Source organism: Brachyhypopomus gauderio, unplaced genomic scaffold, assembly GCF_052324685.1.
Source record: "Brachyhypopomus gauderio isolate BG-103 unplaced genomic scaffold, BGAUD_0.2 sc56, whole genome shotgun sequence".
Lineage (NCBI taxonomy): Eukaryota > Metazoa > Chordata > Actinopteri > Gymnotiformes > Hypopomidae > Brachyhypopomus > Brachyhypopomus gauderio.
Genome location: NW_027506879.1, coordinates 2,458,230 through 2,481,421, shown reverse-complemented (window position 1 = coordinate 2,481,421; position 23,192 = coordinate 2,458,230). Strand labels below are relative to the sequence as shown.

At 42.6% G+C, this 23,192-nt stretch overlaps 1 protein-coding gene across 3 annotated transcripts in view; it reads right to left on the bottom strand.

The window, feature by feature from the left end:
* xdh (xanthine dehydrogenase) overlaps positions 1–23,192 on the bottom strand; it is an 81,231-nt gene that overhangs the window by 24,913 nt on the left and 33,126 nt on the right. For all 3 annotated transcript variants that reach the window (XM_076987826.1, XM_076987825.1, XM_076987827.1), the window contains 11 exons: positions 16,504–16,591; positions 16,265–16,351; positions 14,198–14,389; positions 13,694–13,839; positions 12,757–12,838; positions 12,569–12,664; positions 12,203–12,331; positions 10,906–10,980; positions 10,216–10,268; positions 9,996–10,110; positions 9,642–9,707 (listed from right to left, as the gene is read on the bottom strand). In XM_076987826.1, coding sequence (XP_076843941.1) covers positions 9,642–9,707; positions 9,996–10,110; positions 10,216–10,268; positions 10,906–10,980; positions 12,203–12,331; positions 12,569–12,664; positions 12,757–12,838; positions 13,694–13,839; positions 14,198–14,389; positions 16,265–16,351; positions 16,504–16,591 — 1,129 coding nt within the window. The remainder of the gene's footprint in view (positions 1–9,641; positions 9,708–9,995; positions 10,111–10,215; positions 10,269–10,905; positions 10,981–12,202; positions 12,332–12,568; positions 12,665–12,756; positions 12,839–13,693; positions 13,840–14,197; positions 14,390–16,264; positions 16,352–16,503; positions 16,592–23,192) is intronic.

Genomic DNA, 23,192 nt, shown 5'->3' with positions numbered 1-23,192 from the left:
TTGGATGCTGACTATGATTTGGTGTGGTGTGGGTGGTGGTGTGGGTGGTGGTGGTGATGGTGATGGTGGTGGTGTTGGTTGTGGTGATGGTGGTGGTGGTGGGGGTGGTAGGTGTCTGGGCTTGGACGCGGTGGTGGCGTGGGGCAGAGATGCTCACAAGTCATTTTTTGCAAGTCCAAGTCAAGTTTCAAGTCTTTGATCTCAAGTCCAAGTCAAGTCTCAAGTCTTTGGTCTCAAGTCCAAGTCAGGTCCCAAATATTTGAGTGACACTGTAGTCGCAAATCACTTTATAGTTGTAATGGCTGTTATGACACTTCTGATGTATAAAAGCTCAAACTGGTAACTGGTGCGCACACACACAAATGTTTTCAAGATAAATTTTGTATCTGTATTTTTCTCTAAAAAGTATTTTTCTTACAAAACTGAAATGTTTCTGGATACAATATTCTGTTCTTTTCATCTACTATATTTTGTTCTAAAAGATAAAGGAGGGCTGTGAAATAAAATAAATCTTCCTAACAATCACATTTTTAAACTATATATCTGAAAGGTCTGCATATAAACACCACCAAATTAGTGATTATAAAATAAAAATTAAAAACAGAATTTAAATTTTACAATAATAATGATTCTGACATAAAAAGCCCTGCAGCAACAACTTTTTGTCTCTTAATCAAACACAATCTATTTGAACTTCAAGGTGTCTTTCAGTGTCCCAATACAAGGAAAATGTTTATGCAAAAAGATCAAGATTGACAGGGTACTTGCACTTAGCCTGGCTCGGTGCGGGCGCATTATGAGGCCTCCATGACTGAACACCCTCTCTACTGGTGCACTGGTGGTGGTGGTGGTGGTGTTGCTGCTACTTAGTCACTGTCTGAAAGGTTATTAGCATCTGCTACAAACAAGCTTAGTGGCACAGTTAGTGTGTTAATTATAACAGTTAGCTTGATATTCCAGAGTGGGGGGCTCTGTCAGGGCTGGCTCCAGGGCTGGTCTTTCTGTTGCCACCAGGAGTTTTTTTTTTCTGTTATCCTGTCTTTTCGAGTACTTACCTCCTGCACCACTCCCTGGCTTCTCTCAAGTTTTCCTCCCGCAAGTTTTCCTATCCATTTGGTTTTGTTTTTGGGAAGAGTTGTTTGTTCTTTGCGGCGTTTGGCAGCCAGTGTTGAGAAAATAAGTTTTTGCTTAGCAATAACATTAGCAAAAATATATTTTGCTCATCAATAAAATTGATATTAAAATTAGATATATAATTATTAATTAGATAAATAATTACTGCCTTAAACTATTAAAGTTTATACATAATCTTAAAAGGGCCTCACAAGGGGCCATATAGCATATTGTTGCAACAGAGACCATTTGGGGTTCAGTTATCAGCAGGAATTCCACTGTATGCTTATGAGCTGCAGAGTACAGGAGGAGAGTTTTGGGAGCACTCCAAGTGTGAAGTGTGTAGTCTGTTGCCAGGTGATTTAACATTGAGACCGTAGGGGTCACTGCACTGCACACTGCATGTGAGTGAGGGCCCCGATAGAGGTTTTGAGGATAAATTTGATGTTTGAAAACATGATTGCTTGGTTGTCACTGCTATTGTGTGGGATGTGTCACTAGCAAACATGTGCGAGGAGCCACAATGGCAGGACGTCGGTGAATGAATGACAGAGATGTCTGACATTACAGATTGAGAGAGAGTTCTTGTTTAGCCCTAGCAGGAGGGCGTGGATGCAGCCGGCGCCGTGCTGGCTCCCCTGCAGGCGGGGAGTGGAACTGATTAACCCCCTTGGTATTTTTTTAGCCGCCTCCCTTACCCTCTCAGAGGAAAAAAAAAAATGAGAGGAAGAGGAACTCAGAACTGTTCCTGCAGCATTATGGGCACAAGGTAAGAGCGATGTTGGGACTCATACAGGGGGTGTGAGCCCATACACATCACCCCAAAATCTGACTATAGGCCAAAACAACATCAACACCCTTTGAAGCCTGAGGCGCTCAAAGGAAATTAGGCCAGTTTTCCAATCACTTAGGCAAGCTGGAGTGATCGCACCGTGCCGTGACTCACCTGTGCGCACTCCAATTTTTCCAGTTAAGAAACCAGAGTGGGAAGAATGGCGATTTGTGCAGGATTTGCTGGCTGTCAATGCAGCAGTACACGTTAGAGCCCCAAAAGTGCCAAATCCTCACAATATTCTTTCCCAGATTCCCCCAGATAGCCAGTGGTTCAGTGTAGTGGTCCTAGCAAATGCATTTTCAGTGCATCCAGATAGCCAGTACTGGTTTGCGTTTTCCTTCAAAGTAAAAAAAAAAACATACACATCACCCACCATTACAATGCAGCGCTGCGAGACAGTCTGGCCTCTCTGAAACTTCCAGAGGGCATTGCACTGTTGCACTACGTAGATGTTCTGATACTCTGTGTAAACACATGAGAAGCATGCAAAGAGGGCCACAGTGGCATTGCTACATCACCTAGCAAGGGAAGGCCACAAGGTCCCTAAGCAAAATTGCAATATTGCTGAAAAAAGTGCACTTCCTGGGTCATGACATAGTATGTATTGAAACTCTGACACAACAAACAGATAAAAATAACATTTGTTAAAGAGAATAAGCCCGTTTGAACAAATGAGTCTTAAGAACAGTTTTGAATTCTGAAATAAAATGCAGTGTTCGTATGTGTGTGGGGAGTGTTGACGTTAAAGGACCAGTGTTTTGACTCAAGCCCACAGTGACAGATAGAGGCCAGTAGCCTACTTTTCAGGAAAACTAGACCCCGGGGCAGCCGGGGTGCGGGCACTGGTAGCATTCAGAGATATAGTGGGGTACGCTCAACTCGCACTTCGGGTCAAACATGCTGTTTCTTGAATTTTAAAGGACCAGAGAGGAAAAAAAAGCACATTTATCCACACAGAGGTTTTGGAAACAATATCACTCCTGCCACATTATTCTGCCCAAGCAGCTGAGCTCACCATTCCTTACCAGCTCAAGGTCAAAGATAAAGCACCAACTAATCTCACAACTGCAATCATCAAATGTGCTGCACACACCAGAACAGGCGACACAGTAGCAAAAGGCAATGCCTTCACAGACTCCACAGCCCAACACACGGTTTTGCAGGCTCCAAACACACAAATGATGCTAACGGATCACAGTAACAGAGAAGACATACCCTTAACAACCAGAGCAATACAAACACAAGCCACAATGTAAGACAAACAGAGATGGGCAAAAGGGGGGGTGCAAAACAATGGGGGGCGTCTGGACACACACACGGAGACAGGTAAGCCGTGTGTCCCTACAGCCTACATGAGAGGACTGATTGAAATTGCTCATGGTAGGAGTCACAATGAGCAAAGGGGGGATAGTGGAATGCACTAGCATGCACTAAGAATAACCACACTCACCCAAAATTTTTATACACGATGTCTGGTATCCCACCACAGGGGGATAACAGACCTAAACATGCACCCGCCGGACACCTGCCGCCGACCAGACCCTTTCAACACTGGCAAATTGATCTTGTTGAACTAACACCTGCTGAAATACAGGCTTGTGTGTATGTATGTCTAGCAAATGGACGGAGGCCTTCCCCACCACAAAGCAGAATTCAGATACGGTGGCAAAGATGACTTAATAATAATCCCACGATGGGGGTTACCCAGGAGCAGTGCAGAGAGCCAATGGCACAATTAAGAGGGGGCTTTCTAAACTAACTTAGGTAACAGGATTGAAATGTCTACCTCTGGTTTTGTGGCAGAGCCACACTAAGCCCCAAGCTTGCACAGACGAGGTGTCACGAGCCGGCATTCGCAACATGACATTTGACACCGCCCCTGTTGAGGGAGAATGGTGTCTATGCTCAAAAGGGGCCTTGAAAGGCGATCCTTGTGTAGGTACCATGCTAAACCAGCAGGTGGCAGTACCACTGGCAACACATTGAACAAGCTTGCTTTGACGGAAGTAAGGGTGTGTCTACAGTCCAGGTGTTTAAATACCCTGAACAGCCATTCATCTCTCTCTCTCTGGTTTGACTGACACAGAGGTTAGACCTATTAAAGAGAGGCTCCGCCATTTCTCTCTCTCCGGTTTTCTTTGAGAACACGCGAACTAACAGCAAACAGCTGAAAGTCGTATTACTTAAGCCCGAGTTACGGTGTAATCTAACCAGCAACCGATCAACGTTACCGCGACAACAGATTCACCGAACGACTTCAATCAAGCTTGCTAACGCGGCCACACGGACTAAAACAAAGGCAATCAATTCCCTGTTGTTAAACCGTGAACGAGACTCACATTCCTGGACTTCATATCCAGAAGGACGCTTCCCAGCTCACCTGGACGACATCGCTTTATCAACGAGGAGCCTGCGGTGGAAATTCCCTCCTAATTCAGGGAGGACGACGACACTACCCCAAATCCTCAACACGTGAGACTCTAACCGCTGGGCATAGTTTATAAAAGGGCAAAGTTATTTGAACTGTAGAGTTAACCAAGCTCTCTGTTAATACATTCTGAATGTGTTTAACTTTATTTTCATAATCTTCATCAAGATTTGTATACACAAAGCTCTCTTTGCTGTGCATGCCACCATCTTTTATTTATCTGATTAATGGACAACTTGTAGTCTTCCCCATTCTCAGACACACCACATTAATTTTTAGTTATTAAGTCAGCTCCATTACTCTTTGTTCTGACCACGTTGGAATAAACCAGCTGAGCTCATTAACACAGTCGCGCTGATCTACTGTTTAAAGTCGGCGCCATTCTAGTTGCTTTGTTCTCCATAGGAGAACTGAGACTACAACCCCCGCCTCCTCACACGCTCACAAGCGCGCACACACATTACTCTCCTCCACTTTTTACACACACACACACTAGATACCCAGTCTTTACTGTAAATATACTGATCCTTGTCGATGCCGTTTGTTTTAGAATAGTTGGTTTTAAATAAATGTATCATTTATTTTCACCAAATTGTCTGTGTTGATGTCATTCAAAAGTGGTTGTTGCCAAAACCTCCAAAGAATTCATAGTTAAATCCTTCAGATACCAAACCATTAATTACCTTTTAGTTGATAACTAAATGTTATGGTTCTGGTATAATTAGAATATGAGACTGATTCTAAATTAATGAGACTGATTAATAATTAAGGTAAAACAAATTATATCTACTTTAAAGGATTAGTAGGTGAAACCCCAACACTTGTATGGAGCACACCAAATGCCAGGTTGATCTGGTAGCGACAGCCAGAGACGAATCAACATGCACCATTAGACTAAATAACTCCTCTGCAAAATGGAGTTTCACCTCCTGTCATGGCATCGTGAACCCAGTAACAGACGGGGTGACGATGTGGGCATGCAGAGAGAAAACCTACTCTGCTCTACCTGAGAGATCATACAACGAGGGTCAGTGTTCAGTTCGCCTGGGGAGGGTGTTGTACTCCAGTTTTTCTTACTCCCCCAGTGTCAATTTATACCATACCAAATCGTGTACCACGGGAGGCCTCACTGGAGGGGATCCCTGGTAAGTTTAAAGGTTACACGCTGGCAGACCCCTGGACTACCCCAACAGTTGCTGTGGGATGGTCAGTGTTCCTTGGAGGAGGAACTGCAGCTACGATAGATAAGATCAACGGACTTGCATGGCAAGTTCTGACTCTGGCTTCTCGTACTGAGACTGCCCTGGACCTATTAAACAAAGAAGTGAAAGAAATTAGACAAGTGTAGGTCCAGAATAGACTAGCTTTAGACCTCCTCCTCATAACAGAAGGAGATGTGTGTAAGAAAATCAATGTTTCATGCTCTGATATAGGCATTTCTCAAAAATTTGGCTTCAAGTTTAATTCTTTTGAACACCTCATCCTCACTGTATCAAATGTTTCAAATTTAACAAGCAACAAAGTGTCACAGTCGTTTATGTTAATTACTATTTACCGCCCCCCTGGTTCATACTCTGAGTTCTTGCAGGAGTTTTCAGACTTCCTGTCTCATGTAGTGCTATCAGCCGATAAGGTGATTATAGTTGGTGATTTTAATATCCATTTTGAAAATCGGTGTGACTCTTTTAGCATTCATTTTCAAGCAATTCTTGATTCAATGGGTATCACTCAGAATGTGGTGGGTCCTACGCATAACTGTAGTCATACTTTAGACTTGGTCTTGTCATTTGGTATTGACATATCCAGTTTAGCAATTCTTCCTCAGAGTGAGGCTGTTTCTGACCACAGCCTCATAACATACGAGTTGTGTTTAACTGACTGTGTTCATCGGCCACCCCGCTATCAAATTAAACGAGCTATAACACCCAGCACCATAGCCGCGCTCACTGATATTTTACCGGGTCTGACAAACACTGATCCACTTGTAGCTCCGGAAGGACTAGAGCGTTTCACCGAGCACGTCGAGACTTCCCTTCGTACAGCTTTAGACAAAGTTGCACCACTACGATATAAGAGAGCCACGGAGAGAAGAATAGCGCCATGGTACAATGAGCACACGCGTAGCCTCAAACGAGCCGCGCGGATCCTGGAACGTAAATGGCGAAATATGAAGTTGGAAGTGTATAGACTATCATGGAAAAGCAGCCTTATTGAATATAAGCATGCCCTCCATATGGCAAAGTCCTTATACTTATCGGCCTTAATAGAAAAACATAAAAACAATTCAGGACTCCTTTTTAAAACTGTTTCCAGCCTTACGAGGAGTCATGAACAAACCAATTCTCTTATTCCACTAGAGTGTAGCAGTAACAATTTTATGAAATTCTTTAATGATAAGATTGATAAAATTAGGGAAAACATTAGTAGTGCTATCTCAGAGCCTGTCAACATGCCAGTGCACCTTGACAGCTGTCTGGTCAGCTCTGATGCCCTGTTCGAGTCCTTCTCCCCAATTGGTCGTGAGGAGCTTATTTCACTGGTGAAATCTGCTAAACCCTCCACATGCATACTAGATGCTGTACCAACCCATCTACTTAAAGAATTACTGCACAGCAATGTAGAACCGTTGCTTACTATAATAAATTATTCTCTGAGCCTGGGCTACGTTCCCAGTTCATTTAAAATTGCAGTCATCAAGCCGCTAATTAAAAAACCTGGTCTTAACCCCCAAGAACTGTCCAACTATAGGCCAATTTCTAATCTGTCATTCATATCCAAAATTTTAGAGAAAGTAGTTTCTTCACAACTCTCTTCCTTCTTACAGACAGAACATGTCTTAGAGTTATTTCAGTCTGGATTTAGAGCTCATCACAGCACTGAAACAGCACTAATTAAAGTACTGAATGATCTCTTAATATCCTCTGATAAAGGACACATTTAGTTTCTCATACTGCTAGACCTCAGTGCTGCTTTTGACACCATTGATCATAATATTCTACTTAATAGACTGGAGACACTCATTGGCATAAGAGGTCAAGCACTCTCCTGGTTCAGGTCCTACCTGACAGATCGTTACCAATTTGTGCTAGTAAATAACGAATGCTCTGAGCATTCTAAAGTAAAGTATGGTGTCCCACAAGGATCTGTACTGGGCCCCATATTATTCTCATTATATATGCTACCACTGGGCACTATCATTCGTAGGCATGGTATTAGCTTCCATTGCTACGCAGATGATACTCAGTTGTATATATCTTCTAATCCAGATGATACCACCACAACTCTCAAGATTGAGAACTGCGTCCAGGATATTAAAAACTGGATGGCGTCTAATTTTCTTAAACTAAATTCTGACAAGACTGAGGTACTGATTCTTGGGCCTAAAGCTGTTAGAAGCAATTGGGCTGATATTCCCCTTACCCTAGATGGTTTTTCAGTAACACCAAAATCTACTGCAAAAAGTTTAGGTGTCACTATTGATTCTGATCTTTCATTTGACACACATGTATGCAATGTCACTAAGGCTGCCTTTTTCCATTTACGTAATATTGCCAAGCTGAGACACTTACTTTCATTAGCTGATGCAGAGAAGCTAGTTCATGCTTTTGTCTCGTCGAGATTGGACTACTGTAATAGTCTTCTAATTGGATGCTCTAAACAGTCCATAAAGAAGCTACAACTTGTACAAAATGCCGCAGCTAGAGTCCTAACCAAGGCTAGGAAATTCGATCATATTAGTCCCACTCTCGCCACACTACACTGGCTGCCGATTAAATATCGCATTGAATTTAAAGTTCTTCTGTTAACCTATAAGGTGTTAAATGGTCTTGCCCCACAATATCTGAGTGAACTCATTGATTACTACAACCCATCTCGCCCTTTGCGCTCCCAAAATGCTGGATTTCTCGTAGTTCCAAAAATTAGTAAAACTACAGCCGGAGGCAGAGCTTTCTCTTTTAAAGCCCCTCAATTATGGAATAGCCTTCCAGCTCCAATCCGAGACTCTGACACAGTTCCAATCTTTAAATCTAGACTTAAGACTCACCTGTTTAGTCAAGCCTTCAGCTAAAATTCCCCTTGTAAGGTGTAGGGGCTTGGGGGCCCCCAGACGTTGAGATTTCTGGTGATCTGAGATGTTGATGCTGTCATCCAGCTGTGTCTTGGCATCACTCTATTTGTGACTATGACTTGACTGGAAAGCAATGTCTCAGTGAGCCCTCATGCCTGTGGTCACCTCTGAACCTCTCCCTTTAGTTATGCTGCTATAGATTAGTCTGCCGGAGCCACATGCTGATCACTGGCACGTGAGCTACGTACATTTAAATCAACGGTGGTTTAAATTCATGTCCACTCAGTCTGTATTATCTATCTTCTTGCATGGCTCTACCCAAGACGATTGGATACAGGCACCTGCAGGCACCTGGGGAATGGTCTGGCTGCCGGTGGATGTGCTGATACCAGGGTTCACCTGGGGAGTAACACTGCAGTCGGAGCCTACAATACCAGCATCACTGCTCCGACACGGAATGAAAGCCTGGCATTCATCAACAGACATTTACAGTGACAATATCAAAACCCAGAACTTTCAATTCTACCTTTTACCTAGTCTGATTGTGTGAATTATGTGTGACTTGTGTATTTGTGTGTTAACGGGCCGCCCAATGGAGGATGGGTTCCCTTTTGAGTCTTGGTTCTCCCGAGGTTTCTTCCTATTCCCCACCATCATAGGGAGTTTTTCCTCGCCACTGTCGCCTTTGGCTTGCTCATTAGGGTTCTGGAACCATAGTATTGTTAACCTTATAAACCCTGTAAAGCTGCTTTGCGACAACTTGAGTTGTTAAAAGCGCTATACAAATAAACTTTGATTGATTGATTGAAATGTGTGCACGCACACACAAATGTTTTCCAGATAAATTTTGTATCTGTATTTTTCTCCAAAAAGTATTTTTCTAACAAAACTGATATTTTTCTGGATACAATATTCTCTTCTTTCAGTAGAACATCTGCTATATTTTGTTCTAAAAGATAAAGGAGGGCTGTGAAATTAAAAAATCACATTTTTAACTATATATATCCTCTGTTGCACTTACATAAACACACACACTCACACATACACTTACATAAACACACATACACATACATCACAGTCATTTGTGTAGTTTTTCCAAGTGCTGTATGTCTCAGGTTCACCTTCTGAACCTGAACCAAAAATAAAATCATTTTAAAGTGCTATATAAATATAATTGACTTAGAATTAGACTCTACCTGACCGATATCCAATGCTGGATTCAGACTTTTGCCCACATCCATGACAATGGAGGTATGTAGGTTCTGAGGATGCCAAATGCCATTATATCACCACACTTGAATAAGAATGACATGACCATACAAAATTCAACAGAATAAGAAGTGACCACCCAAACAATTCAGTTATTATTAAACTAGGAGAGCCAACCAAACTAGTAGTTATTATTCTGCTACGGACATCACACATTCTCATTCGGATGTCATTATGTTAATCACACTGTTGTGACACCATGTATGTTTTAGTCATGTTAGTATTCTGAATGAAGTTTTTCTTCATGTTCAGTGCATATCACAGATCTTAGCAGTTTTTACCTTGTGGCTGCCAGTTAGGCAGTCAATCTCCACTTCTGAGACAGCTACACCATAACTAAAGTAGTTAAATGGATGCCCTGAATTTGTTTCAAAGTTATAGCCAAGATCTGGAGTCCTGCAAAACAGAAGAAATTAATTTATCAATATTTTGACAAATTTGTGGACAGTAATGTAAAATAAAGATGGATGAACCCATGGATCAAAAAAAGTTATCATGTACTTATAAAATCCATTAGCTGATAAATTCACTCTGTCAAAGTAAGCTGCTGTAACCTGAAAAAGTAGAAAACACAGTAATTGCAAAATGTACTACACAGATTAATTCATTCACTTTTGTATTTCATTCATATATTCATATATGTATGAGTCTGTGTTAAGTATTATGAAAATTTCATGCTCTGTCTGTTTATGAGGGCATCTGTTCCTTTGTAATGGAGTACACACTGATTTGGGAGGCCTGAACAAACTTTACTGAGACTTTGTGTGTTTCGAAACACACAAAAACAGAAACGCTAAAGAACAAACCCCTCACACCATCCTGGTAGCCTAACATAGATCAGATACATCAGCAAAGCTAGAAGCCTGTTGCTTCATCCATGTTTGAATCATGTGTTTTAAATGAATGATTAAAATACTACTTAATATAATATTAAAGTATTACTAGAAAACAACAAAGAATCCTAGTATTGCTATTTACACAGAAATGTGGTTGTGATTTCTTTATAGTATTAATACGATACACCACTAAATGGAAAACTACACTACAGATATACTACTACTATACTACTTAAGTCTTTTGATGAAAGGAATGTTTGGTTCAGAAAATGTCTGTTTTCTTGGAGGAAAAGAAAGTGAGCAATGGTTGTATGTGAGTGTGCTTGTGTTTGAAGGTGTTTGACTCGCTACAAACCCAGTTCTCCCAGCATCCTGTGGGGTTCCTGGCTTTGTATGGCTCCAGTCTCTGCAGCAACGTCTTGCAAGCATTCTGGGTTACATTGGATCACATGGGTGTTTCAGTATTATTTCATGTGTTCATATTGGGTGTTTCAGTATTATTTCATGTGTTCATATTGGGTGTTTCAGTATTATTTCATGTGTTCATATTGGGTGTTTCAGTATTATTTCATGTGTTCATTCATATTGGGTGTTTCAGTATTATTTCATGTGTTCATTCATATTGGGTGTTTCAGTATTATTTTATGTGTTCATATTGGGTGTTTCAGTATTATTTCATGTGTTCATTCATATTGGGTGTTTCAGTATTATTTCATGTGTTCATAATGGGTGTTTCAGTATTATTTCATGTGTTCATTCATATTGGGTGTTTCAGTATTATTTCATGTGTTCATATTGGGTGTTTCAGTATTATTTTATGTGCTCATGCTGCTCAAACATGCTCACATTTAACATTTTCTGCTTTTGTCTCCTAATATGCCAAATCTGTAAGTAAAATAGGATCTCAGCTGCTGTTAATATCTTTGCCAGTTTGGGAGGGCAGTGGTCAGATATTCTCCACTGCCAGGTTAAACTGCACTGCTGTATGGCCAATGCCAAGCACAGCATCCTTGGAGAAGCAATGAAAACACTGTGACATCCAGGTTATCCAGATGCGTTCTTGCTGAAGTGTGACTGATCATTTTAACACCACTGGTGGACAGCGAGCAGGTTGGCACCCCCAACCCGCACCCACAAAATGCTTCAGCTGCACTCACTCTCCTGGTATTGTGCTACTCTAATGACTGCAGGGTGAGGTCTCCTCACAATCTACATGGGCTGCCTGATGCTAATGGGATCTGTCCTGCTCTCTGTCCTCTGTCTGCCTCTATGTCCTCTGTCCTGCTCTCTGTCCTCTGTCTGCCTCTATGTCCTCTGTAATGCTCTCTGTCCAGCTCTCTGTGTCCTACTCTCTATCTTTATCTCTGTAATGCTCTCTGTCTGGCTCTCTGTCCTTCTCTGTTTCATACTCTGTCCTTTGTCCGGCTCTCTGTTCTGTACAATACAATTGACCAGCGCTGGTCAGAGGAGGATGGGTTCCCCCCTAAGTCTTGGTTCCTCTCAAGGTTTCTTCCTCATGCTCTTAGAGAGTTTTTCCTTGCTACTGTCGCCTTTGGCTTGCTCACTGGGGGCTTGGACTCGGGCACTTGTAAAGCTGCTTTGTGACTGCTTTGTGAACAACTGTTGAATGATTGATTGATTGATTGACTTACGTAGACAGCCATGCCATTGAGGTCTGAGGACGCGGAGGCTGCGGTTGGGCTGGTGTTGGGGACCGTGTTAGTGCTGGTCTCACTGATATGGATCTTTGTGCTAGGGATTTCCAGTGTTCTGCTGGCAACCTAAGCAACAGCACCATGAAAATAAGCTATCAGGGAATGACATCATGCATACTGACAGCAAAAATACGTAAGAGCATGTAAAAAACATCTTGTGTGGTAAAACAATGACGGCTTGAGCTCCTCATAAGAGAACAGAACAACCTGGACGGAGTCTGACTCCTTTCATCTGGACGGAGTCTGACTCTCTTTGCCTGGACGGAGTCTGACTCCTTTCATCTGGACGAAGTCTGACTCTACCTGGACCATTTTAGTGTGAAGGCCTTGACCCATCTCTGTTCCGCCATGAGTGATGAGCACTGAACCATCTGTGTAGATGTGAACCAGTGCTCCTGCCTGAAGAAAATCACAGTTATCAAAACATTCACTACATACACATGCACAAACACACAGACACATTCACAATAATAACCTGTGGTTCAGCTGACCTGGTTGAGGAAGACTGCAGTGAAGCTGATGCCAAATTTGGTGGGAATGATGGATAACCCTCGCTTGGTCCAGCGATGCTGCCTGCAAACACCAATACTGTAGCTGTAGTTAGGTGCAGAACATGTAGTGGAGTTGAATCACCACAGTCACAAGTGTAGACCTAGCTCTAGTTAGCTGTTGAAACAGTAGTGCAACAGAATCACCAGAATCACTGAATGTGTGACGGCGGGTGTACGATCGGTACATACCGCGTCAGAAAATATAGAGAGGAGATAGACCCAAGTGCCGTCTAAAGCAGGCAGGAAACAATGACAGAAAAAAACAAACTCACAAGACGCGGAAAAAACTCAATGCACAAAAATAAACTCCACCGTAACCACACGGGAAAAAATACCAACAGAAAACAACATGGAATAATCAACACGTGAAAAGACAAAAAAAAACTCGGGCAGCAGGAAAATGCTGCGACAAAACAAAACCCTTCCCAAAATAAAAGATAAACTGATAGGAAGATAAATAGCTGGAGGAGAACTTGAAGGAGGCCAGTAAGCGGCGCAGGAGAAAGACACTCGAATAAGTAAAAGTGAAAAGTCAGAGAAGAGAGAGAGAACGAGAGACAGAGAGAAAACAAGGTGGCGAGACACCTTAAAACTGAGAATGCAACAACGAGAGACAAGAGGCTGAGGACGTAACGGGCAAGCCAAAACAATTCAGCCGTGATCCGTTCCACCAAGCTTCGGCCGAAACGGATCACTGCTGATTACGCCCATTGAGTCTAGAACTGACTCGGGTGCCTCTCGTGGTGGTTGGAGGAATGGCAGCCGAGCCAGCCCTGACAGAATGCAACTCTTCCCATCTTCAAAACAGTGTTAGATTAACAGATGAAACCTTCTACAAGCATATAGTTCTTTTCCAGAAAGGTCGTACGTCTCTCACTTGTTATACAGCTCTATGTTGGCCTTCCGCTGACAAAAGTCTGAGATGGTCAAGCACTCCTGCCAGCAGCGGTGTATGGTGAACTGCTCCAGACGCTGGTGAAAGGGTGTGAGATCTCCCTGCTTGTACATGTTCATCTCTCTTACCTTCAAGTGCATTGGAACAAATAGACATGGGAGAGCTGTGACTTTTAATGATGAGTCTACAGCAATGCCATAATTCAAACTTCACACTTCAAAGTTTTACAACCTCTCACACTCACAATCATGTAACAGAGAGAAACATTCATGGTTATCTAATAACTTTAGTTTAAAAACAGATAACTAGATATAGATAAAAGATAGATATAGTTGACTAGATATAGTTGAAAAAAAATATTTGAACTATGAACCTGCTGACAAGCCCCAGTGGCTTCAGTTAGTCACAATTAAATATGAATAACCATATTTATCAAATTTTATCATTTTAACAGAAAAAGAGAAAGGCAGAAGTCCACAAGAGAACCTGTTCAGCAGCGAGCCCACAGGCCAGAGCAACATCGTTCATCCAGCTCTCTGTTACCATCATGCCTTGCGGCCCACCAAAGCCCCTGAAGGCAGTGTTAGAGGGCAGGTTGGTTCTACATATGTAGCCAGTACCACGAATGTGAGGGATGTTGTAGCAGTTGTCCATATGAAAGAGTGCTCGCTCCATAATCTAACAGGGAAAAGTGTTACATTTGGGATATATAAATGTCATAAAAAGATTTGTTATGTTTGTGGTATGCAATGGCATAAGAAGGTTTGTTGCATTTGTAAAAGGGCTACTAGGGGTGGGACGCGATTAAAAAATTAATCGAATTAATCGGAAGCTTTGTAATTAATTAATCGAAATTAATCGCATTTTTAATCGCATTTCAGTATTTAACATGAGAAATATTAATTTAAGTTTGAATGATGAATGAATCAATGAACATAATCATAAACTTCAACATCTTGTTTATTTTTCCACCAGTCTACTACGAAGACCAATATATGTGTAGTGTGCAGAAAACAGTTCAGAACATTGGAAATTCTGACCAAAAATGTTGTTTAATTTAGGGAGTTTTGCTCAGGATATTGGAAGAATTGAAGTAAATCAGAAGATGTTTTTTAATACCATTTTAGATGGTAGACTTTCTTTAATTTCCCAGGCCTCTGCCATAGGCATCTTCATAGTGCCTAGAAGTGGTCTTCTGCATGCTCAAAGCAAATGACTGGATCTTCATCATCTATAGATTCATCATCTATAATATGAGCTGTCACACCAAGATCATTCTTGTTGCTAACAGAGGTCCAGTGATCCCCAGTCAGAGCCACATTTGTGGCACTCTTCACAATAACCTGTTTTAATTCTTTCCTCATCATACAGCTGCTGGATTTTCTTCGACATTGTCTTTCTGGGGTGAGTTTCCCAAAACGTTCTTAGTGCCAAGTACTTCGTCACCTCGTTCTTACGTACGAGGTTAAGAAGTACTTGGCGCTAAGAACGTTTTGGGAAACTTACCCCTGGACGGTAGTTCGTAACTTGCATCAGTTGACGCAATTCGCAGCGCTTCTTGTAAGCATTTATCTTCGACCACAGAGAGCGGACAACACAAATAATGTGACGCATCATGTATAAACGCGTGCGGAGTCGCGCGCTACGGCCATTCGCGAAAGTTTAATCCAGACTTAATGGTCCAATGAAGGTCATTTAAAAACCAGGACGTTTCCTCACAGGATGTGAATTACGGACGTTTGGTCACCCTATCGTACTAGGAATACATTTAGCAGCTAAGTTATCATTACTGACCTGCGCGTTAAGCTGGGCGTACACTGTGCGATTTTTGGCCCATTTTCAGCCGATTTTTCACTCGTTTCGGCTCAATCGCGTGTCGTGCATCGTATAGTTTACACAGGTAAACGAGGAACGATTCACACCTCACGACCAACTCCCGATCAGAAATCGCAGCGTCGCAAGAACATCAAACATGTTTGAAATTCAAATCGCTCCTCGTGAGAGTATCGCACTGTTGAAGCAGCTCCACGAGCCGAATCTCCCTGCGATTTAGTCGTACAGTTTGAGCTGGAGCTGAGTAGGCTACACGATTTAAAATATCGTACAGTGTACGCCCAGCTTTAGCCGCAACATGTTTTGCGTTGAGGTGGTAACGAAGGGTGGAAGTGCTCCTGTGATAAGCGAACTCCTTCCTACATAAAGTGTAAATAACACTTATTTGTGTTTGTACTTCCATCTGGAAGTTTCTTATATTTAAATTTCCCATCCACCAGTGTAGCCTCTTCAGTCATCTCCATCATGATCATCTTATTGTGTGTCCATAATCTGTATGCCCGGAACTCGCGCACTGAGAAACATTCCACGGTGCAAAAGTGTCTCGTCCGTTAAATGCGTTAAAATGCGTAAATTTTTTTAGTGCGTTAATTTTCCTGTAATTAATTAATCGAAATTAACGTGTTAAAGTCCCACCACTAAGGGCTACATTTGTGATATGTAATGCCATTTGAAACCATTCAGTGACACTATTGAGCAGACTCTAAAAACATCACTCACTGATAGGGAAAGGTCTGCTGAATTTCCTGCATTGCTGTAGTATGTCACATCAACAGCCATCACTTTTCCATTTCTCTTAAATCCAACCTAGACATGTCATTACACAGAAAAATATATTGGCATATTCTATAGCACAGACATCAGTCAATTCACTTCACAAATGCACAAAAGCTTCATACATGACTGCAACCAGCTTTTGGCACACAGCGCTTTGAACAATCTGCCTCTCACTGAACAACCTTGTAACGGCCAAAGAAGGGGTGTCTGCCTCCAGTCACCAACATGTCCTCCTCACGGTCCAGCATGCAGCGCACGGGCCTCTTAACTCTGGAAAAAGGGAGGAGGAGCCAAACATTATGGGGCAAAGTGGACCACAGTGCTCACAAACATGTCTGTCATGCCTCTGCCAACCCTAATCAACCCCTTATATCTGTTAGTGAAATCACCTATGTCTGTGTTATCTGCAGTGGAGGACAAAGTACACAAACAACATACTTGAGTTAAAGTACCCAAGGTGAAACATCACTCCAGTACAAGCCGAAGTCCTTCATTTAGTCCTTTACTTGAGTTAAAAGTACAGATACCCAAGGTAAAACATTTAGTCCTCTACTTGAGTTAAAGTACAGATACCCAAGGTAAAACATTTAGTCCTCTACTTGAGTTAAAGTACAGATACCCAAGGTAAAACATTTAGTCCTCTACTTGAGTTAAAGTACAGATACCCAAGGTAAAAAATTTATGCCTGGTTTATACTTTCGCGAGCGACCGTAGCGCGCGACCCTGCGCGAGCGGTGTAGGCGTTTATACTTTCGCGAACGTCGCGAGCGTCGCTGCAGTGTTCTCCGAAACGATAGGTGGCGATAGGTGGCAGTGGACAATAAAAAACCTCTGCAAAACCGGTGAAAGAACATTTTTACCTGACCAGAGACCGTAGGTGTATCTCAATTCAGGGGCTGCAGCCCACGAAGTGCACATTTGTAGGCCGGTTACGTCACTGCGCCGCGACGAGGCTGTCCCAATTTATGGACTCCTTCTGCCTTCAAAACCCCGAAAACGAAGCACACGTCTGAGTATCCTTCGCGCCCCACGATATCCTAGGATTCATTGCTCTATGGCTGCATCTCAATTCAGGGGCTGCAGCCTACGTAGACCGCGTAGACCGCAGCCCACGGTGGCCACACACTTCGAAGGCAGGGTAGGCTGCATCTCACGGCTGTTAAATGAAACAGTCTAGTCTTCGCAAGACGTATGTTTGCGTGACCACGCTCTGCCCCGTTACATACGTTACATACGTGTTAGCGCGCTGTCCGACAAATATCACATCACCCACAAATGCCTAAAAGAAAATGCGTTGAACATGTATTCAGATGTTTGGTGGGAAGTATAACTTCATAACAAAATTCAATGTATTTTTATAAACGTTATTCTTTAGTAAATATTCAAAGCACATGTTTACCTGCAATATCATTAATAACTGGCATGTTATTTAGCATCTCATTGCAGTGTAAATGTCCATATTTAAAAAATACCGACATTTAAAAACGAATTCTTCAGCCCGTACACTAGACTCCGCCTGTTTATTGTTCATAGAGCAATGAATCCTGGGATATGGTGGGACGCGAAGGATACTCAGATGCATCCTTCGTTTTCGGGGTTTTGAAGGCTACATTCGTCAGCCGCATAAGAAGGAGCCCACGAATTGGGACAGCCTCGTCGCGGCGCAGTGACGTAACCGGCCTACAAATGCGCACTTCGTGGGCTGCAGCCCCTGAATTGAGATACACCTTATGAACAATAAACAGGCGGAGTCTAGTGTTCGGGCCGAATAATTCGTTTTTAAATGTCGGTATTTTTAAAATATGGACATTTATACTGCAATGAGATGCTAAATAACATGCCAGTTATTAATGATATTGCAGGTAAACCTGTGCTTTGAGTATTTACTAAAGAGTAACGTTTATAAAAATACATTGAATTTTATTATGAAGTTATACTTCCCGCCAAACATGTGAATACATGTTCAACGCATTTTCTTTTAGGCATTTGTGGGTGATGTGATATTTGTCGGACAGCGCGCTAACACGTATGTAACGGGGCAGAGCGTGGTCACGCAAACATACGTCTTGTGAAGACTAGACTGTTTCATTTAACAGCCGTGAGATGCAGCCTACCCGGCCTTCGAAGTGTGTGGCCACCGTGGGTGTAACGCAGGGCGTACAGATCGGTACACACTGCGTTATGAAACGAAGGGGAACGTGAACCCAAATGCCGTATGAAAACCGTTCTGCATGCACATAAAAACACACACACACACACCGAAGCAAAACGAAACTAAAATAGACGCGGAAAACTCAACGCGTAAACGAAACTCAACCGTCTAGGCACGGGAGGAATAAATAACCAAGGCAACCGAAATAACGCGGAAGTATTACAATGCGTGAAAACGCAACAAAGGACTCCAGGGGAAGACTGGACACAGGCAAACGCCGCAACAAAACAAAACCTTTCCCAAAAATAAAAGAGTAACTGACAGGAAGAGATAAAGCTGGAGGAAAACTTGAGAAGGGCCAGAAGTGGCGCAGGAGGTAGATACTCGAATAAGTGACAGGTAAGTAAGAGAGATAAAGGTGATGAGACACCTTGTAACGACACGCAACACTAGAGAAGAGACAAGAGAGAGAGAGAGAAGGCTGAGACCGTGACGGCAAGACACCAAAACGAATCAGCAGTGATCCGCTTCACCAAGCTTCCTTAACACTAGAACTACCAAGCCGCCTGCTTTCGACAGTACCCCACTAGAACTACCAAGCCGCCTGCTTTCGACAGTGTCCCAACTAGACTCTTGGTCTCTTGGCAGGTGTGATAAGCCCTTCTTACCTCCAGTGTTATGTAAATGAGGTGTGTGTCAGCTGTGGGTGGTTGCTGTTGACACACCTTTCAATACACACCTTTGGCTGCCTCATGAGACTGCAACCTCTCTTGGCAGAAGTCTGCTCAACTCAGGACCATGTTTGAGATTTGATTTGTGGAAGGTTAAAATAATGTGAAATTGACACAAACATAATATTTGAATTATAGTGGCATATTGATTATTCAAAATGGCTCTGATTTTTTAACCTTATTTTAAGTAGTTAAAACTGTCAATAGGTATAGGTAAAGATATTTTTACATAAATTTATACAAAAAACCCTCAGCTACTTGAAATAGAATAATATTCTTGAGCAATTTTAACTTATCAAGATGGTACTTTTTGCAGTGCGTCTCTTTCAAAAACACAACAGCCATAACTGGCAAACAAAAATAGAAAATTTACTTTTCTCTCCGTACTCTCTTTTTTTGGCCTACCTCCACCCCCCCACACCTTCTTTGGAGGACAACTTTATTTTTATGTAAGGATCAGAAAACAATTCTGTACCACCACCATCACCACACAGAGAGTAGCCTGTTCAGCCATACCAGTGTTATGAAAATGAGGCCATTACATTGATTCTAAATGTAGGAGTACTGTTTGTGTGTTTGTATGGGGAGGGGTGGAGGTGGGAATATGCAGGTCCAGAAGAAATGGTCCTCTGGAACAAGGTGAAGGTGAATTGGTGAAGCCACCCCCCACCCCCAAAAAAAGTCAACATTGCCAGAAATTTATATTCAAGTTAGCTTTATTGGTATATAGGTGTATATATAAATACACCTATGAATATTCTGCACACACCTGGCACTGCCACATCATCTCTTTTCTGCACTTGCCACATGTGAACCTATCACAAGACACACAACGATTAGTGGCACGGTTACTTTTGCAACAACACTTGACCTGGCACCATGCCCTTTTCCCTGTGTCAGGTGTGGGTGGTTGCTGCTGCTGAGCCTTTTCCTTGGCCACCTCCTTGGCTGCCTCCTTGAGCCTGTGCAAGCTCTTCTGTAAGATTGACCAAAAACCCAGACCGTCTCTCCTTTACCCCAGTGCATGCTTGAAAAAGCACATAGGCATTCAGTGCTGCAATGTCAATCATATTATAAAACACAGCGACTGGCCAACGCCGTGTTCCGCAACGCACAGTGTACTTTCGTACCATCTGGTCCATTATATCCACACCACATTTTAGGGAGTTGTAGTCAGTGATTGTGTTTGGCTTTTTTTTTGTGTGTGTTCCCAGTCTCCACCGTACTGTGCATGGTACTGAGGATGCAGACAGTCTTTCTACGTTTGGGTGCGTAAACGGTCAGTGTGGCACCAGAGGTTGAAAACACCTGTGTGCTGAATTCCTCACGGACCAAAGTCTTTTTGGCAGAGTCTGGAAGCTCACGACGAATCCTGTTTACTGTGCCAAGGAGGGTGGTCTTCCGGCCCAGCAATCATTTTGCTAGTGACAGTGAGGTGAAAAAATTGTCTGTGGTAACAGTTCTTCCTTTGTCCATAAATGGTTCCATGAGCTTCATCACCACATTTTCTGACAGTCTTTTCCCCTGTGGGACGACTGGAGTCTTTACCAAGGTATGGGATGATGTTGGATACGTACTTGGTTTTCAGGTCACATGCCACCCAGAACTTTATCCCAAACTTGTCTGGTTTTGTGGCTATATACTGAAGAAAACAGCAACGGGTCTTGGATGGGAAAAGTTGCTCATCTATGGTGATATGCCTTCCTGGGTGGTATGAAGTGATGCAGTTGCCAACGAAAGATTTCCAAATATTAGAAATTGCAGCAAACCGGTCAGTTGCAGCTCGTTCATGGCGTGTGTCCTTGTCGTCAAAGCGTAGGTGCCGCATGATGTCCTGAAAGCGGTTTCGCGACATTATCTTCGTGATGGAGGGCACTCCCAGTTTTGCAGACCATGCGTCATGCACCGCTGGAAGGCGGACAATCCCTCGCAGGATGAGGATTGCAATGAACGCCATTAGTTCAGGGATGGCCATGAACCAGTTTTCTTGCTCTTGCTGTGTCTGGCGTGCATGCTGAACAGTCCACTCCTGTATGGTCTGAAGTATCTCCAAAGAGATGAAACAGAGGAAACTTTGCAAGCCACTAGTCACTTTCCTTCTGGAAAAAGCAGTTGGCTCTCCGTTCATGGGATGGCGTTCAGCTGGGCTGTGATGTGCATAACAAAGAATGGGAGCCATACAGGTGGACCATACAGGACAGGATAGAAATGAGGGAGAGAGAAAAGTAATTTTTTAACCTTATTTTCAGTAGTTTTTAGCACGTTGAGTTGCATGAATGTATGAAAGGTGCTATAGAAATAAAGATTATTATTATTTTTTTAATTATAAAAAGGGAAGGGCAGAAAAAAACACAGCTCAAATGACCACTGCAATGGTTCACCAACTGCTGCTACATTGGACATCTATATTCACCCAAACTCATATACACCCACACACACCCTCACACACATACACCCACAAACCTTATTTTCAGTAGTTTTTAGCACTTTGAGTTGCATGAATGTATGAAAGGTGCAATAGAAATAAAGATTATTATTATTTTTATTATAAAAAGGGAAGGGCAGAAAAAACACAGCTCAAATGACCACTGCAATGGTTCACCAACTGCTGCTACATTGGGCATCCATATTCACCCAAACACAAAGACAATCTCCCTCAATCTCCCCAAGGGGAGGCCAGAGTTTTTTCTTCTCTATCTGAGTCAGTGAACACATCCAGCAGAACAATGAACTGATGGTTCACACCATCACCCCCCCCCCCCTCCACCCACTCCCCGTCTACCTATAATGGCTGCATGTGCATAACAAAGGGTGGCCTAATGGGATGCAAATGTCCCCAGAACTGCCCCCTGGTGGAGACCAGGTAGAAAAGTTTGGAATTAAAATGGTGGTAGTCCTAGTGTTAAGAAGCCTTAGAAACGGCTGAAACGGATCAGCGCTGATTGAGCCCAGCTAGTCTAGGACTGACTCGGGTGCCTCTTCTGGAGGTAGAAGGTGTGGCATCCGAGCCAGCCCTGACAGTGGGCTGCGGTCTACGCGGTCTACGTAGGCTGCAGCCCCTGAATTGAGATGCAGCTCGTATATATACACATCAGGCATCAAACGTAAATATGGCTTTGCAATGTTGTCCGAAACGATATGTGGTAGTATAAAGAAACACCCCTCAAAAAAAGGGGAATGAACATTTACCTGACGCATTTTGATGTTGCTTTGTGTTTCAGGTTTGAAAAGTGCTGGAATTTAGGCTAAAGTACTTTAAAATGTTGAAATTACGTTAAGAAATACGAGCCTCTTGTAATTCCAGGACGAAACATGAGAGAACGTGAAGACGTTAAGATTGGGCGTTTTGAAAATAAACAACCATTAAATAATGTGATAAAAAAGCGAATTATTTCGAGTATATGTATTAATATTTAACTTAATTATGTTTATCGTGCGGGAAAATATTGAAATGGACCTTGAAAGTGCCGTACAAGTACTTTAATTCCATCTTGTTTAGGTGTATGAACCCTGCAAACATGACTTTGTCGATCGCGCTAAAGCGCGGCGCGCGCGCGAAAATTCGAGAGGTGCACGACCTCGCGCATGGGCGGAGCCTCAGCGATTACGTCATTTTCGCCGCGCGGACCCTCGCGGAAAAGTATAAACCAGGCTTTAGTCCTCTACTTGAGTTAAAGTACAGATACGCAAGGTAAAACATTTAGACCTCTACTTGAGTTAAAGTACAGATACCCAAGGTAAAACATTATTTCGGTACAAGTAGAAGTCCTACATTTAGTCCTCTACTTGAGTACAAAAGTATTGGCCTTCAAATGTACTTAAGTACTGAAAGTAAAAGTAAAGGCTCTAATATTTAACACCATTCTTTGCAAGTAAAACCTATAAGCAAAGTAAAAAATAAATAAAATATATTTTCTATCATAAAGCCAGTTCTGAGTTTTGAGAAATTTACATGGGAGCCATGTACATGGGCAGTTTTCGGTGCCTA